The 18519-nt window shown below is 37.9% G+C and overlaps 1 protein-coding gene across 1 annotated transcript; it reads left to right on the top strand.

The window, feature by feature from the left end:
- The first annotated feature begins 704 nt into the window (after positions 1-704).
- abch1 (ATP-binding cassette, sub-family H, member 1) lies at positions 705-18214 on the top strand. The gene is made up of 20 exons (XM_077729809.1): positions 705-839; positions 4126-4271; positions 6297-6456; positions 6531-6685; positions 8103-8210; positions 9481-9574; positions 10620-10694; positions 10767-10947; positions 11013-11109; positions 11178-11346; positions 11415-11515; positions 13076-13146; positions 13238-13287; positions 14199-14255; positions 14330-14400; positions 15020-15108; positions 15205-15308; positions 16415-16574; positions 16655-16759; positions 17481-18214. Exons 1-20 carry the CDS (start codon positions 807-809, stop codon positions 17585-17587), a joined length of 2133 nt encoding a protein of 710 aa, XP_077585935.1. The 5' UTR covers positions 705-806; the 3' UTR covers positions 17588-18214.
- Positions 18215-18519: the final 305 nt, after the last annotated feature.

Raw genomic sequence — 18519 nt, 5'->3', positions numbered from 1 at the left:
CCCACTGTGAAGCTGATATGCTAACCATTTAGTCGCTGGGCTACCCCATTTAAAGAAGGGTGCTGGAGCCTATCCCAGCTGACTCCGGGCCAGAGGTGGTGACACCCTGAATCGGTGGCCAGCCAATCGCAGGCCACAAGAAGACGAACAACCATCACACCCATACCTGGAGGCAATTTAGACTATCATACATGTTTTTGGAATGTGGGAGGAAACTAGAGGAAACCCACACAGGCCCGGGGAGAACAATATTTGTTGTGCAATATTTTACATTGTGCTATATTTTAGAATGTATCTTGCCCATACATGACTTTTTATATTACTTATTTATGTTTTTACCGAGAAACACGCACATTGTGGACCACTAATTTTGTTATATGCAGCTGTTGTATAATGACAATAAAGGCTTTGACAACATGTGAACTCCACACGGATGGACATGACCTGGATTTGAACCCAAGACCCCAGAGGTGTGAGGCTGACACACTCGACCCACCAGGCTGTGACGAAAAAGTCTAAAGTTTTTTTTCTTTTTTAAATATTTTTTTATATTTTTTATGATAAAAAAAGTGATGGGGAACAAATCAGTCCATTCAAAGCTTTGTTGTCAAACTGATTTTACGTCACAAAACGAAATAAACAAACAAAACAAGGAATTGTTGAGAGCTGATTTATCCTCCCCCTCCTCCCTCGTTTTTCCCCATTTCGTCACTTCTCTTGGTGTCCAGCAGGAGGCTCTGTCGTGCACGACGTTCACTGCAGCAGTGACCGACGAGGATGAGGAGGCTGCCGGCCCGAAAGATGTCATGATGGCGGATCATACCGAGTTGGGAATCCGGGTAAGGTGCATCATCACGCGGTTTGCAAAACCTCGCTGTCGTGCATGTCCACGAAGATGCCCGTCATAAATATTTTGATTTGACGTCTTACAATTCTCGCGGAATGCATTGCTGCGTTCAGATGTTGCATGAATATGTGCAGCTCACGTCGGTATTTTATGCAATTTAAACAAAAATCCATATTATTTTATAGGAAACGCGGTGCCTAGGGTTAGAGTTAGCCTAGCTAGATGACTGTAAATTGAGTTTCTGGGTTCGAATGTTGGATGGGAGGGTTTTTATTCAATACCAGACCACTCCAATTTAAATTGATTTAATATAGTACATCACTGTCACTGACAGTGAATAAATAGAGATTTTCCACTCATTATCTTGAGTTAGTATAGCCAAATAAATAAACACGAATAGAGTCTCAACCCATTTTCTGAACGGCTTTATCCTCATTTGGGTCGCGCGGGGTGCTGTAGCCTATCCCAGCGGACTCCCGGCCAGAGGCAGGGGATACCCTGAATCGGTGGCCAGCCGGAGACAGAGAACCATGCACACTTACACCCCTACTTAGGGGCAATTTAGAGTGTCCAAATCTGCCTACCTTGCATGTTTTTGGAATGTGGGAGGAAACCGGAGTACCCGGAGAAACCCACGCAGCCCCTGTGACAACATGCAAACTCCACACAGGTGGACGCGACTTGGATTTGAACCCATGACCCTCATTGGGCCGAGTAATAAAGTAATAAATGAATTTAAAAAACAATAAAACGAAGGCACTGTGCAAATTAGCAACAGCAGTCATAAGGCTGCTTTCATCAGGCATGTCACTACTTTGCTACAATAGAATCATGCTTCAAGGATTAATCATGGCTTCCAATCACCCTTAGTTTTGAATTAGTGTGAATAGTTTTTTGTCTTTACATTGGGGCCTTGCATTTCGGATTGTTAATAATTCGTTCAGTTTTCATACGGCTTTCCCTCACGAGGGTCACAGAGGTGCTGGAGCTTATCCCAGAGGTAAGATTGGGCTGAGAAAATCCAGGTCAACACAACCAGGCCGAGCCCGACCAATTAACTTGATTTTTTCATATTTCATTTTTTTTGTGAGAACTCGGGACTCCCGAGTTGGGAGGGGCGGGGTGATACATTAAAGCCTGTCATTCCAAACTGTATAAAGATTTACATCTTTTGTATTGAATGACTAATATATATGTGGGCGGCCCGGTGGGGCAAGTGGTTAGCTCGTCGGCCCATGATTTTGGGTTCCTGGGTTCAAGCCCAGGTTGATCCACCTGTGTGGAGTTTGCATGTTCTCCGAGCTTGTGTGGGTTTCCTCCGGGTACTCTGGTTTCCTCCCACATTCCAAAAACATGCATGGTAGGCTGATTGGACACTCTAAATTGCCCCTAGGTATGGGTGTGAATGTGCATGGTTGTCCATAGCAAATAAATAACAGTGCCTTCTCTGTTTTATCCAAATTATTGATTTTATAAGTTTTAGTTTAGTATCCACACATTGTATATATATTTTTTTTAAAGTCAGCGAACGAGACCACACATCGTTCTAGTATCATCTTTTTCGGATGATAAATCGCTGTTTTTTTTATAGTTTGGCCAGGGGTGTGACTTATACGCAAAATTATCAACACATTTTTTATTATTATCGCATCGTCTACCCTCCAAATTGGGGGACTTCTTTAAAAGTGACACCAAGGATGAAGTTTTCATTGGATTTGGTGATTTGGAGTGAAACTGATAGTTTGGTAAACTTGTTAGCATGTTCTTTATGCTAGTTATCTGAATAACTCTTAATATGTTATGTCCTTACTGACATCACCCGGCATGTCAGTCATGTAACGTTATTATACCATACACTTATTCAGCCTACTGTTCTCTATTTTGTATGCATTTTAAATTGCCTTTCAAGATGACGTGTGTTTTTGGTGTTGGATTTTCATCAAATAAATTCCGCCCAAAAATGCAACCGACTTATATATGTTTTTTTTTCCCTCTTAATTATGCATTTTTTTGGCTGGTGCGACTTATACTCAGGTGCGACTTATAGTCCAGAAAATACGATATGCATTTTCATAAACATATATTTATTTAAAAAAGGCAGCCAGTGAAAAGCCCGGCCTGACCCTACCTAAACCTGAAGTTACGATTGACATTTTAGGCTCGCCCAACTCGCATTTCGAGTTGAGTACGGGCTTGCGCTTATGATCTTATCTCTCGTAGCCAGTCAATTTCACATCACAATATGACAAAAACACTCATAACTATGGACATTTTGGAGTGTTCAGTCAGCCCACAATGCATGTTTTGGGGATAAGAGAGGCATGGGGAGAACATGCAAACTCTTAACCGAAAGCTTGGAGCCAGGGATGGAACCCTTACTCTCAGAACTGTGAGACGGATGTGGTAATCATTCTGTGGATTGGCATATTTGCAAAAATTTTAACCATTGATTAAAAAATAAATATATATTTATTTTCTGTTTTAACCTAACGGATCAAACGTCTATCGCTGTCAGTGATTTTAGAAAGTTGACAAGGATTTCATTTTCAGCACTCGCAAAGTGTGTGTATGTGAGATTGCAAAACCTGTTCTGCTACCTTACAAGCATGTGCTTAAAAAGGCGCGTGCTGTTGTGTTTGTTGGTCCGTGCGTCGCATTCCATCACTTCATCTCCATCCTTTGTATGTTTTCTTCTTTTGCTTCTTCTTACTGTGAGTATCTCTCATGTGAGTTTTTTCTCCTCTTATGATGTAGTCATGCTTTTTCATTGCAGCCAGATGGATTCTTGCTGCCTCGGTTGTGATTTAGACGGATCAGGGGTTGTGGGGTGGAGTGACAGAAGTGACATTTGGCAGATTATTATTATGCAACAACGCTAGCCTCGTGTGCTCTAATCTGCTTGCTGGTAAAGGTTAGATTTTTGATTGAATTTTGTTTTCATTGTGCTTTATTGTAATTAAGAAAGGTTGAGAATGTCGTCATGTGAGTTGGTATTATTCACATTGGGGTGAAAGGGCATAAGACCTTGTCTGAGTCACATTCTTTAAATTGAATTGCATTGCGTGAAACAGCATCTAAGTGCTGGTAATCTTCTGACGTACCAGTTGTGACTGATTTTGTATGTCATGAAGTTTGCCCCTGAATTGACAGTAGTAATAGCAGTTTTATAAAGGTTTTATAATTAAAAAGCATTTTTTTAATGGTAAGTGACTTGTACAAACCATGTAAAAGTACAAATATGCAGATATGCAGCATATGTTGATTGTCGCTGTTTGCAGATGCACGAGAAAACGAAGAGCGACTTAGAGGCATCGCTGGAGCCCACCTTGGGAGACCCGGCTATCCAATGTCGGGACGTGTGCCGTTCATATGGAAAACTTCAAGTTCTTAACAACCTTAACCTAACTGTGCCACAGGGGCAAATGTAAGTAAAACATTTTCATTTAGACTGTTTTTTTTGGTTAACTCCTGTGTTTATGTGGTCATAGATAGAACTATTGTTTTGCATTGTTGTTCTTGAAGGGGATTACGTGTGAAAAATGGCTGGGATTGAATGAGTTAATGACAACAAATTAACTTCAGTAAAAAAGGTTCACCTAAAAAAGGTGCTGGTTGTGTAATCAGTTCCATTTGTCTGTAAGATTAGTTATTTGGGTAATAAAATCAAAAGTCAAATGGAATTTGGGTTCCAGATGTCTCAGGAAGGACTGATGGCAAAATTGCCAAACTTGCAAAATATGTTTATAATATGAATTAGAAGAGGTTTTAAAAGTTTTAAAAGTTCATTTAAAGTGTTGACTTAAAATGCGTCTAGGTCATTTTTTAAGGGCATTTTAGTTTTCAATTTTGTCTCAATTATTTATTGTCTGTTTATTTTGTTATTTACTATAATTACTATTTTTGTAATCATTTTTTATTCTTCTTATTAAATGTGTATTTTTTTAGACATTAAAAAATTCCACAAAGAATGGACTACGAATACTATAAATATTTGCACTTTTGTCATCGATTTTTTTGTATTCGTATTTTTACTATTACTTTTACATCTGTATTCTTTGTGTATTGTGAATTTGTCGAACAATGATATGGTTACATATTATTGATCGTATAATAATATTTTGATTCCAATGCATATTTAACACCTAATATAATATAATAATAATAGCATGAAGTAAATATGAGCTTAGTCGTCACCTTTAAACCAAATTTAATTGGTGACTAAATAGGCCTTCTAGTATCTTAAATTTCAGAATAAATTTGTCACAAAATGTGTCCGGACTGTCAATAGAATTAACTAATTATACTAATGGAGTCTACTTGAACTAACTGAACCTTTACACATATTTATTAATATTACTATTATTAGTATAAGCAACATACATGTAAACATGTGTCAGAATAGATAAAAATGTTTTTAAAAACATTTCCTTTTTCCAATACGTTTTGCTGGTACCAATCTAATTGGTTGCCTATTTGATGTCCATATTCTTAGAATAATAAAAATAATGCATAAAAATAGAGTAACCACTTGTTAGGATTTGAGTAACGGAGGGGATCCCAAAGCAAACTCGCTTTGTTTTATGGATTTTTTTTTTTTTTTAATGTCTGTAAAGGGGGCACGTACATTGTGTTGGTCGCTCGGCAAGGGTGGTCGAGACCTGGCCTGGTCGGCGTGGTGGGACACCGTGGAGACGTAGAGGAGGAACACAGGGTCAAATCCTAGGGGCAAGAACAAGAGCTTGCGAGTCAGATTTAAGAACAATAAGAGGAGAATGCGAGACACAAACGAGTTGAAACGTCCTTTGGCTGTTTTAAGGTGACTGATATAGATTGCCTGCAGCTGTGGCCAAACCAGACCATCCCCGCTATGTCCAACCTGTAATAAACCTGTTGGAGGGGTTTCCTGTAGCCTATCCCAGCTGACTCCAGGCCAGAAGTGGGGTACACCCTCAATCGATGGCCAACCGATTGCAGGGCACAAGAAGACGAACAACCATGCGCACTCACACCCATCCTGTTTGGAATGTGGGAGGAAACCAGCGTACATTACCTCAGTGCCCAGATTCATTAGTGATTGCACAACTTAATTTTGAAGTTACAATTATATTTTTAGGTTGTACTTACTCAGACTTTCTTAACAAAACAACAACATTTGAGTCAGTAGTTTGAATTTTTACAGTTTATAGTATTTAAATTCATTTAATTTCACAGAATGATCAACATGACTCACCAAAAACCATCCACGGTCTTGTATTTTACTCGGCGTCCTTAGGTAGACCCTCAGTTTGGTTTTTCAGCCGTCGGACGTCATCAAAAAGGGAAAGATGTGAGCTGCAACATTGCTCACCCTTGCTGCATTCCTCTAAGATCATTGTTGTGTGCTACATTCTCTATTCTCAGAATATTTGTCGTTCATATTTTCCTCTTAATTTTTTTTTTTAACCGGCAGCTACGGCCTCCTGGGCCCCAGCGGTTGCGGCAAGACCACCATACTGAAATGCATCGTAGGAACTCTGAACATCTCCCGGGGTCAAATCAGTGTCCTGGGCAAGCCACCAGCGTTTCCCGGTCACGGCGTCCCAGGCAGGATGGTGGGCTACATGCCACAAGTGAGCCCCCTCTGTCTTTTTATGCCTGCATTTTTTGGATAAACGCTTCATAACCTGCATGCTGTGTCATTCAGGAGCTGGCCTTGTACAATGAGTTCACAATTTGCAACACGCTCAACTTCTATGGACGAATCCATGGATTGACGTTCAAGGAAACGGAGGCCCGCATCAACTTTCTCGTAGAGTTCTTGGACCTACCGCAGAAGAACCGACTGGTCCGCAATCTCAGGTAAGAATTTCCTATTTCAGCTGTGTACCATAATGTATATATACTAATCAGCTATGTGTTTTTATACAGAGTTGTTGTACAAAAGAGCTTTGTGTTGTTCAAAGTGGCCCCAGTAAGCAGCTTCATTAGCGAGCCATGTAATATTTATTTTCTGTGTGGCCTCTCAAGCTTGAACTCTTGTTTTGGCTTCTCTTTTGGATTTAAAAATGAATCTGGCTCACCTGGCTCCTATGAGTTCACAATATTAGTAGAACTGGAGGAAAAACAACGAGCAGCATAAGTGCAAGTACTTCCATAACAAGGAGAAAACTGATTCTACACATACCATAGATGTTAAATAAAGTAGGTCTTTGTTACTGAAGTGCCGCTGTCCAAGTGTGCACTATGTTTGAACTTCAATAAAACGTACCGTTTGCAGAGCAATTTCTTCATAAATGAAATTCATTTGTTCATTTTAGATTCGATTCAATTTTTATTCATCCCGTATTCGGGAAATTTCTTTTCGCAGGACTTGATGACTGGTAGTCACATTTAGGAAAATTGGGAGTCTTCTGTGAAGTTAATATGAAAGATTCTGATTTTTGGCTCTTGTGGGCCACAATTATAAACAGAATGTCACCTCTTTGTCAACTCTTTCGCTTCAATCATTTAACTCACTGGCTGTCATTATGGCTGCACGAGCGTTCATTCCCCCCTCACAGTTCAGATGGGTTGGGCAACTAGCGCTGTCATTAGTACGAAAATATGACATTTTTGGCTGGTCTCCCAGTGTAACCCCGTCCATTGCATGGAATAAATGAAATACTACGAGAAAAAAAATGTAGTGTTAGTAGCTTTTATCAACATTGAACCGCTTCATCCTCACTAAGGTCGCAGGGGGTGTTGGAGCCTATCCCAGCAGACTTTGGGCACGAGGCGGGGATACCCTGAATTGGTGGCCAGCCAATCACAGGGCACGAGGAGACAATAATATATAGGATAAGCGGTCTGAAAAAACAGACGAATAAAGAATTAATTCATAATGCTTATCAATGGGAAGCGTGATTCTTTTTACAAAAAAATAACAGACAAAACATTACATTCCTGAAAAAAATGTGTTTTCTAGAAACGATTTCTTGAAAATACTCATAGAATTATTGAGCATAATTTGACTTCAAAAAATAATTACTGAAATACTGCACTTAATTCAGTGAAAAAAAATATTTCTATATCACATTCAATTCTCAACAAAATATTTCTTTTACCGTTTTTCTTTAGAAGTACATTTTTTTCCTGGAGCCAATTCAATGACTATTGACTTTCTTTAAAAAGAACACATGAATTATTTTCACTTTTTCCGCCCCAATTTAGACTTTACCATTTAAAAATTGCAACCCTCTTTTTGAAATCAATGAAAATATGCATTTGTGTATTTCAGTGGTGGGGAAAAGCGCCGTGTGTCCCTGGCAGCGGCACTCCTTCAGAATCCTGAACTGCTCATCCTGGATGAACCCACAGTGGGAGTAGACCCCGTGCTCAGGACCAAGTATGTACTCAACACTTTGTCTCTTACTGTACATTACAATTGCCACTCACACTCATCTCTCTGCACTTATTATAAACAAGACCTTTGACCATTTGTAAGTGGATACCAGTAGTGAAAATGGAGCCATGCTACCATTAGTTCCTCGCCGGAGAAACAGGAAACCTAACTGGCAAAGCTCCCTACTTAGCTTGTCATTTGAAAAATTTATCAGTGATTATTCATCAGCTGAGTACAACCATGTTGGGTTCCAATTACAATCTAGTCACCAATTTATTGAGTCTTAGTAAACAACTGATTGAAAAAAACAGTTAAAGGAGGTTAAATTAAAATCGTGAATGAAATATCAAGCTCAGTACAGGAATTATAAATAATATTTTTTTTAAAAACTGCTACATTTGACAGCACAATTCAGTGTAAAATAGAAAATAATTACACTAAGGAGTAAAATCATTCTTATGTTGACCATTTAATCATTTAAAGGTGCGTTGAAAATTGTTAAGAAAATGAAAAAATAAATGGTAGGAAATAAATAGATTAATGTACTGTTACAGTTGACAGAACCATTTATTATCATTTTAAAGAATAAAAGAAATAGCACAATAGCTTAAAAATCTAAATAATATTTAAAAAAGAAAAAAACGGTTACAATTGACAGCACAGATCAGTGTAAAATAGAAAATAATTACAACTAAGGATTAAGATGATTCACTAACTATTTAAGTTCCAGTTCATTTAAACATGCGTTAAAAATTGTTAATAAAATGAAAAAATAAATGGTCAAATATAAATTGATTCATATACCGTTAAAGTTGACAGAATAATTTATTATCATTTTAAAGAATGAAAAAAAATAGTACAATAGCTTAAAAATCTGTGTACCCCATGGCTGACTGTCGACCAGTACGGAAGATTGATTAATGAATAGTATATATAAACATAATGTAGTGGTTTCCGATTTCCACCCACATTCCAATGGCATGCCTGGTAGCCTGATTGGACACTCTAAATTGCCCCTAGGTATGAGTGTGAGCATGAATGGTTGTTCATCTCCTTGCCCTGAGATTGGCTGGCCACCAATATGTTTCCCCTGCCTCATGCCTGAAGGCAGCTGGGATAGGCTCCAGAAAAAGCGACCCTAGTGAGGATAAAGCGGTTCAGAAAATGAAATGGAAAAAAATTATGTAATTCCAATTCACACCCCCGTTCACTCTAAAATAGAAAAGAAATAGATTTGAATGTGTTGATTGTCTATGTTCCATATCTTATCCAGGATTTGGCTGCATCTGGTGGACATTGTTAAAACGGGCAAGGTATCCATCATCATCACCACGCACTACATCGAAGAGGCCAGACAAGCCAATATGGTGAGGAAATACCCAAAATCACGATTGCATATCAATGCCATTAATGGCAGTAGCCGTAAAAAAAAGGGCTGCCAGCCCCTCCTATTCAAAATGTATAGCTAAATATAAATATAACATAACTATGGGCTATAACTATAACCTAACTATGATCTATAACTCTAACTATAACATAACTATGGTCTATAACTATAACATAACTATGGTCACAAACAACGAGGCACAAGTTCTCCAGTCAAACCAGTTGTGTGACTGAGGTTCATTTTCTTGGTAAAAGTTAATTATGGATGTCAAGGAAGTGTTTAAGTCAAAATGCAAGCAAGAAAACAAATAGCAAGCTCAGTGTGTGAGTTTTTTTTGTTTTGTTTTACTTTCTCATCTGAGTCTTGAAAGAATCTTGTCTAATCACTTGACATGTGACATCACAACCAGAATTGCTGAAAAAATAGTGTTGGTTCTCTGATCTTTGCTTAAATATGAAATGTTAAAAAAATGGCCAGATTTGTTTTATGTAGTTTAAAAATTGCATTAGGTCAAAGTGGCAGCAAAGTGGTTAGTGCGTCAGCCTCATATTGGGAGGCCTGGGTTCAAATCCAACTCGGTCCAACTGTGTCGAAATTGCATGTTCTCTCCGGGCCTGTGTGGGTTTTCTCCGGGTACTCTGGTTTCCTCCCACATTCCAAAGACATGCATGGTAGGCGGATTGGACACTCTAAATTGCCCCTCAGTATGAGTGTGAGCGTGAATGGTAGTTTGTCTCCTTGTGCCCTTCAATTGGCTGGCCACCAATTCAGGGTGTCCCCCGCCTCTGGCCCAAAGTCAGGTGGGATAGGCTCCAGCACCCCCCACAACCCCAGTGAGGATAGAGTGGTTCAGAAAATGAGATGAGAAAATTACACTAGTACAGTCATCTTTTCACATGGTATTCATTTCATTAAGTTTCATTCTTTTACTAGCTGTCCTGTAGTGACCACTGTCTCCGATAGGGTTAATACTATACTACTTCATCCAAAGGAAATATTGAATACCCGCCCTCCCCTTTTTTCAGGTGGGCCTTATGCGTAATGGCTGTTTGTTGGCTGAAGGAACTCCAGAAGCAGTCATGAAGATGCAAAGCTCCACTGTGAGTAGAATTTCAGTCCTGACTATTGTATTGTATTCTTTTTTATGTCTCTTCAAATGATCACATTTTTAGACTTTGGAACACGCCTTCTTGCACCTGTGTGAGACTTCCGACCAAACAGGCGTCAAGAGGAGCTCCGCTTCCCAAAATGATTTGTTGGGGAACAGCCAATCGTTTGAGAGTGGGCGAGACGAGAGCCAGCCCATTCTTACCAACACGACCAAAACCGCCATGGAAGTTGTCAGCCATACAGGTTCTGAGCCAGAAGCCATTTTGTCGCTACCATCAATTTAATAATAAATAATTGTGATTATGTAGTGGACTGGAAAACACGAGTTAGACACGTAATCCCCAAGTGGAGGAACGTCATTGCCCTCACCATCAAAACCTTATTACGAATGAAGCGGATGCCGGGGTAGGTTTGCCGGCGTGGGAAATCCCAATATACGTTATGTTGGTTTTTGACTCTGCCATTCTCTGTAGCTCCTTGTGTTTCCAGTTCCTGCTGCCCGTCATCCAGATGTCACTCATCTGCTTGTGTGTGGGCAGAGATCCAAAGGGGATCCAGGTCGCTGTGGTCAACAATGAGACCTCCCCCTTGGCTTTTAGTCAATCGTTGCTCTCCTTTTTGGACAACAGCAGTGTAGAGCAGGTGGGGAATTGTTTACTTTCATTTACGTTAAAATGGCATCTAATGTGCTCTTGTGTGTGTTTTGACAGGTGAACTTGTCACACGTAGAGGCTTTCAAAGGTGTCTATGAAGGGAAATACTGGGGCGTCATCGGATTTAGTGCGAACTTCAGCAGCGGCCTTTTTAAAAGGTATGCTCACGATCTGGACTTTTTGTCCAGTTAACCCTTTTACACATGTACACAAACTATGTTTTTTATACTTTAATGTTTTTATGACATTTATAGATCTCAAACTTGCGGCAATATTTTGCAGTTCCGTGGCAGTATGCCATGTTTATTTTGCGGGGGGCAATAAAATTAATATAAAAATGTAAATTTGATGAATTATTTAAAAGATGCATTTTGGGAAAAAAACAATTATTTGAAGTACAAAAAACACAATTAAAAAAACATGAGTGATACCAAATAGTGAAAAAATCGCAATACAATAAAATGTGTTAAAATAAATAAAATTATTTAAAAAAAATATAGAAATCACAATATCTAAATATAGCAGTAAATGAGTAATAATATTCATAATTTTTTACACAATATCTTTTATGAATTTATTACTACATATCAAAAAATGAGTCATTGTATTATAACAAACCAAATGAATAATAGTAGACGGGTGGCATTCATTTTCAACAGATAATTCAACAAGTCTCTTAACAAATGTTTTAAACCTTGAATACTTAATAAATTCATATATAAATCTATAAATACAGTAATACCTCGACATACAAGTGCACGAACATACGAGCAATTTGAGATGAGTAAAATTTCGGGCAAATATTTGTCTTGAGATACAAGACAAATCTCGTGCAAAAAGTCTCTCTCACTCTCTCTCTGTCCCACTCTCTCCCATCTACAAAATCCGTCTAATTTTAGTACTATTAAACATCATACCCACTAGTTATTTGTTACTCTGTTAACAGATGGTGAATTAGAACATATAAAAAAGTTTTTCTAATCCAATATCCTGTTTTTACTGTTTTTCAGAGGGTTGGAACAAATTAATTAGTTTTTAGTTCATTTCTATGGGAAACGTTCATTTAAGATACGAGTTAATCGACATACCAGCTCATATTAAGCATTAAGCTCGAGGTACCACTGTAAAGTAAAAGCTCTAGAAAGCATGTACTCAATCTTGAAATTCACAGCCCAAAAACATATGCGACTCCAAAAATGATCATCATAAAAACTTTCGAGTTATTGTCTACCTTGATTAAAAGCAATAGACATCCAATCTATTTGAAATGGCAAGGGCTGGTAGCCTACCCGTCCATAAGTTTTGGACATCTATTGTTCCTAATGGCAGCCAATGACAAAAGAAATAAACACACAAAAATCCACTTGTGTCTAAAATAAGCCCACGGGGTTACCCCGGTACAAAAAAGCACAACAATCAGCAGTATTCACCTGACTCAACAGCTGTTATATGACGCCGTCACTCACCTGCGATGTCCTCGTGCATCACCCAAAAAAACACAACAACAATCCAACTGCCTGCAGGGCACAATCACAGACTCCTGGCATGCCACACATTTGGCAAACAAAGTTGTGGTGCGTAAATTCTGCACCTTAAGTTGAAAAGGTAGGTGAAAGGTGAAGCAGCTGAAAAACAGTCCGACACAATTCTGTCTGCTGTACACGCCTATTTGTATGGTAAGAGTGATAAATAAATAAGGTCTTTGTTTACTCTTCCAGGATGTTAATGAAGAATGTGTCCAAAGAAGTGATAGATGGAGGTTCCGTGCACGTCTGGCTGGACCAGACCAGTAAGGAGAAGCTTTTCTATGTCTCACTGTTGACATTAACTGCTCTGATATGTCCAAAAAAAAAAAAAAAAACACTTCCTTATTTTTCCAGACAAACAAATTGCCATGATTCTGCAGCAAAAACTCTATGAGGCTTTTCAGGTGAGGTTAACATCCAAAATTTGACATCTTACATACTAAATAACTCAATAATATTAATTTGATAGCTAATTCGATGGTCTTATCTGGTTATTTTGAAATTCTGAACCGTAAAACATGTCTTGAGTTTTTTTTTTTGTTGTGCAGTTTTTACAATCATTTGATTTGTGGTTTTCAATAGTTTTCAATGTATTTGTATTTTGGTATACTTTTGTGTTTATACATAAATATATATGTATACATATGTATGTGTGTGTATGTTTTATACTGTGTATTTTCCAAAATATTTGTAAAACTGTTTCCAGTAATCATGATAATTTATTTAAATTTTATACACAACATGAAAAAAACAGTAATTTATTAATATGGTTTAATTCTTTATAATTTGGTAATAAATATAATTGTACATTGTTTACAGTATCCTAATTATTTTCAAACATCTGTACTGCATAACTTCTGTAGTTTTATGTCATGTTAAAATAACACGACATAAAATTATATTGATAAAGTTTGATTCTGATTAAAAAAATGCAATCAATACTTTTTATGATGATATCACCTGGTAGCTAATTGAGTATATTCTGCCCATAGTTAGCTGGGATAGGCTCCAGCACCACCCTTATACTTTTATGTGGATACTTTATGTATGTACTGTATTTTTATATTCATTTATATTTGTCAGATTACACATTTGATATTTTAATTGAGGTTTTGCTTCCCAAACAACCTGTGTTGGATGAAGATTTAGTTCATCATATTTCCCCCAGATTATTTAAGTTTTAAGATATTTTTCCAGCTGTCAATATGGCAATGATAGCGCACAACGTATATATGTTTTTTCCTGTGAATTTTGTTTTCAATCCAAAATTCTAAGGCTAAAAATTCCTTCCCTTCTCCTCATTTTTGCTTTCCAGGCTTTTGTGGAGGCCAAGCTTGGCAGCATGTCCTACATGTATTCCTTGCCCATAAAGGTAAATGAAACAATCCTGCCATCAATCAGTAATGTACCAAATTAATTAATAACTAATTCTCTACTTGTGTGTAGTTCGAAGAGGCAATTTACGGCAGCCAAAACATGGACTTCTCAACTTTCGTGATGCCGGGCGCCGTTCTCAGGTCGGTTCCTTGACCAAACATCAGTGAAAGCTTATGTTTCAGTAGTGTTGACGACAATAGACGTCCAATCCGTTTTGACGAGCAGTCAAGGTGGATTGGAGCAAGGGTGTCAGACTCGGGTTGGTTCGCGGGCCGCTTTAAAGTCAATTTGATTTCACGTGGGCCGGACCATTTTAGATATAATATTTAGATTATTATTGATTGTTTGTATGATTATTTAGATATTTTTTTTACAAATGGAATAAAATAACTGGATTAAAAGACCTGAATATTCAGTTTTTTTTTATAGATTTAAAACAATGTTTATTTGAATTTTCTTTAAATATATTTTTAGATTTTACAAAATGATTTTTGAACTAAAAACGGAAAAAATGGATTAAAAATTCACATTTATTGATTTAAAAGGGAGAAAATCAGGAAATGTAATATACATCTATAATCTTAATTCTAATTTGATCCTAAAACAGAACGTCGGTACTCATGATTTACTTTCCCCGGCCACACAAAATGATGTGGCGGGCCAGATTTGGCCCCCGGGCCGCCACTTTGACACGTGTGGATTGGAGATTCAATGTTGTTAATGGAAGCTAGTGAGGTAATGACTTTTTTTGTCATGCAGCATCTCCTTCTACTTGGCTTTGGGCCTTACTGCCCTCTCTTTTGTCCTGGAGAGGAAAGAGGGTCTTCTGGACCGGTGCTGGGTTGCCGGTGAGAAATTCCACACTAATACTGTAATGATAGGCAGCAAAAGATATGTATTTAATGAAACATGATGATTCTATGTTCATATTTTTTGTGTGCCAGGCGTAAGTTCACTGGAAACTATGCTGGCTCACCTTTTCTCTCAGCTGCTTGTCATCAGCGTTCAAATTTTCCTCATGCTGCTCTTTGTCCTGCTCGTTTTCAAGGTAAATTTTTAATTTTGATGGACATAGTATTCAAAAACAAAAGAAATATTAGATTTTATTGTGGAGAGAAATTGAAATGCACTTTTAGTTGAATGAAAATGGAAGAACGTCAACTATGTTTATCCGTTTAAACAAGGATATCTTCAGAAAATATCATTTATATATATTTTTTATAATCTATATATTTTAGGGAAACTATTTAGTTCGAAAAATAAATTGTTGTTTATTCTCTGTAATAAAAATATTTGACCCTATAATGAGAAAAATATAACTTGGAATAAATATGAATGTAATTGAAAAAATATCTTATTTTTATGTAAAAAAAAATATTGTTTCAAAAAAAACTTTTACTGGCATTATTTATTTAACCTCATTAATTAATTATTTCAAGCCTCTGACGTTAGCCCTCGGCTACAATCTTACATATTTACATATATATGTTCATTAACATAAGTTCATTAATATGTGCTGTCCTTTATAAAATAAATCAAACTATAAACAACGAGCTTAAAAGGAAGTTCAGCACTGATAAAAAAAATAATTAAATGTTAATATAAGCAATGTTGTCAACGAGGATTACAGAATCTGTTCATGCTTTCCATTTTTATGAACACAAAAGATATTTGTTTTTTTCTCATGAGCTTGTCCTCATGAGAGCTCTCCCCTGGGATATGTGGGTTTTGTCTGGATAATCAAGTTTCCCCTCACATCCCAAAAACATGCATGGTAGATCGGTAGGACCCTCTAATTTGCCCCTAATTATGAGTGAGAGCATGAATAGTTGCCCGTCTCCTTGTGCTCTGGATTGCCTGGCCACTGATTCAGGGTGATCTTTACCTTGTGACCATAGTTGGCTGGGATGGGCTCCAGCACCCCATGTAACCCTTGTGAGGATAAGCGGTTCAGAGAATGAATAATAAACCTGTCTTTCTAAATACGAAAGAGACTTCTTAAAATGGATAAATTCTTAAAACATTTACTCAAGTTGATATTCCGATTTAAAAAAATACAATAATAAACATTAAAAGACCCAACTGTAAACTCCCAAAAAGTAATTTCATCCTGAAAATCTGGACTCATGGTTTGCCACCTGCATTTGCGGACAGATGCCAAACGAGGGATCACTTGTTCTGATCGTGCTGCTGATCGTGCTGCAAGGAATCAGTGGTATTTCTTTCGGTCTGGTCATATCCGCCGCGATCGACGATGAGCAGAATGCCAACCAGGCTGCATTGGGAATCTTCTACCCTAACCTGATTATGAGCGGTAGGCTGCCATCTATTCTGATTTTTCAAAATAATGCTGACATGTGGCACAAGATATGAGACCACATTTGCTCATGTTAGGTATCATCTGGCCTGTGGAGTGCATCCCTTACCCACTACGCTACCTCAGTCTGGCCCTGCCACAAACCTACGCCTCAGAAGCGCTGCGATGCATCATGTACAGAGGTAAAAACATCCAAATTCCCCATCCTAAATGTATACTGTCTATATTGGAGGGATACTTGGTGTTCATGGAATAATTTCAAGGTCACTGAATTACCGTATTTTCCCACATATAAGCCGCACCCTTAAAATTGCCTTAAAATCTTGCAATTTTACAATTTCTCGCGTGTAAACTGCCCTCTGATTCACAATTTTTGCCTCCATATTCACGGTTTTAATAGGAAGTACAAATGTGTTACTTTGAAGGGAAAAACTTAAGTAAAAAGTAAAGTCATAGCACGTGGTATTTCTGAGATACTGTGTGAATCAAAAGCATTATATTAAGGTCAATGTCATAAGGAAGTTAGATTTAATTCAATAAGGGTTGTTCTCTTACTGCAAAACTGAAAATAACCAACAAATGGATAAATGTTATTTTGCCAACATCTACTGGTGAAGACTACAGCAACGCTGTATCTCTTGAGTGTGTTTAAGCCGTATCCCTGATTCAGTCATCATTTTTTGAGTTACAAATACGTGAGAAAATAGGGTAGTTTTTCTCAAAAAAACATCTTCAGCCGACTGACGGGCGCTTGCTCGATTCCTGCTGGTAGCGGTATCATTGACATATTTAAGGCACCCTTGATAATAAGTGCCTATAGTCTGGAGAATGCGTTATGTCGTTCTTGAGAAAAATATCAGTCCCTCAAATGTACTAATTTTATTAATGACAATGTGTGGTCAGGTTGGGATCTGACTCACATGATGGTTTGGCGAGGCTTTGTCGTCACTCTGGGCTGGAACACCTTCTTCCTTGTCGTGGCAACCCTCATCTTGAAGCTCAGGAAGTGAACACGCACACATGAAAAACAACCTTATACAAACTTGAACAATCTTGCACATCAGCGCAAAGGCATTGTATGGCCCACTCGATTTTTTTCAGTATTCTACCTTACAGGGACAACCTTAAAGGAAAAGAAAAAAATATTTTCACAGATACTTTCATTCATATATTCAAAATACAATATTTAAAAATATATAAGAGAGTAATTATTGACTATTATACAATTGAAATAAATGTATTGTTTTTATTTAACTTGTAAAAAGTGAATGAGCATGATCAGGCATGGAGGCAACATAAGCAGTCCAAAGTGAATAATGAATATACTGTATGGTGACTATACATATGGGAGTTAAACTTGTGTGTTTGCAGTATTTTCCTCAAGTGAATTTATTATGGGAGTAAATGTGGCATTTTATTTGTATTTTAACACAACTGTATTTTTTTCATCTTCTCATTCCACTTTGCTGGACAGAGTGGACAATGATGGTGGGTCAGCTGACCTCATGTGACATTGCCATGTGAGATATCATGTGTTGTACGTGAAAATGCCTATTATTATGAAAACGTATTATTTGTCTGATGGATCGTTTCCTTACAATTAAATCAATCACAAATAAATGTCTTGCAGTGAATCATTTCTGGGAATGGATTGGTCACTGATCACCATCAATGCCAGTTATTTCATTAACAGGGGTATCAAGAAGCTGGTAGCACTGTACTTCAGCGACCTGCAGATGAGCTTTGCCCTCCAGGAAATTACCACCGGGTGGCATCGGCTAGAAGTGGGAATTGCAATGGGGTGCGCCATATCTACAGGCAAGAGAAGTCTAGGCTGTTCCTCGAGCTACTTTGCAACGCTCCAATCTGACCAGTCTGTAAGGAACGCCAACATCACAGTTCCCCACTGGCCGGAGGTGGAACGCCCAGTCCGAAGTTGACC

This window comes from Stigmatopora nigra, chromosome 12 (assembly GCF_051989575.1).
Source record: "Stigmatopora nigra isolate UIUO_SnigA chromosome 12, RoL_Snig_1.1, whole genome shotgun sequence".
Classification (NCBI taxonomy): Eukaryota; Metazoa; Chordata; class Actinopteri; order Syngnathiformes; family Syngnathidae; genus Stigmatopora; species Stigmatopora nigra.
This window is presented reverse-complemented; position numbering and strand designations above follow the sequence as displayed.

What these genes read in the sequence shown, in the direction of transcription:
- abch1 (XM_077729809.1), top strand. Translation starts at nt 807, where the DNA reads ATGATGGCGGATCATACCGAGTTGGGAATCCGG. An exon ending in TGGTGGGCTACATGCCACAA is followed by an intron (nt 6,457 to 6,530) that starts GTGAGCCCCCTC and finishes TGTGTCATTCAG; the next exon opens with GAGCTGGCCTTGTACAATGA. An exon ending in GACCCCGTGCTCAGGACCAA is followed by an intron (nt 8,211 to 9,480) that starts GTATGTACTCAA and finishes TATCTTATCCAG; the next exon opens with GATTTGGCTGCATCTGGTGG.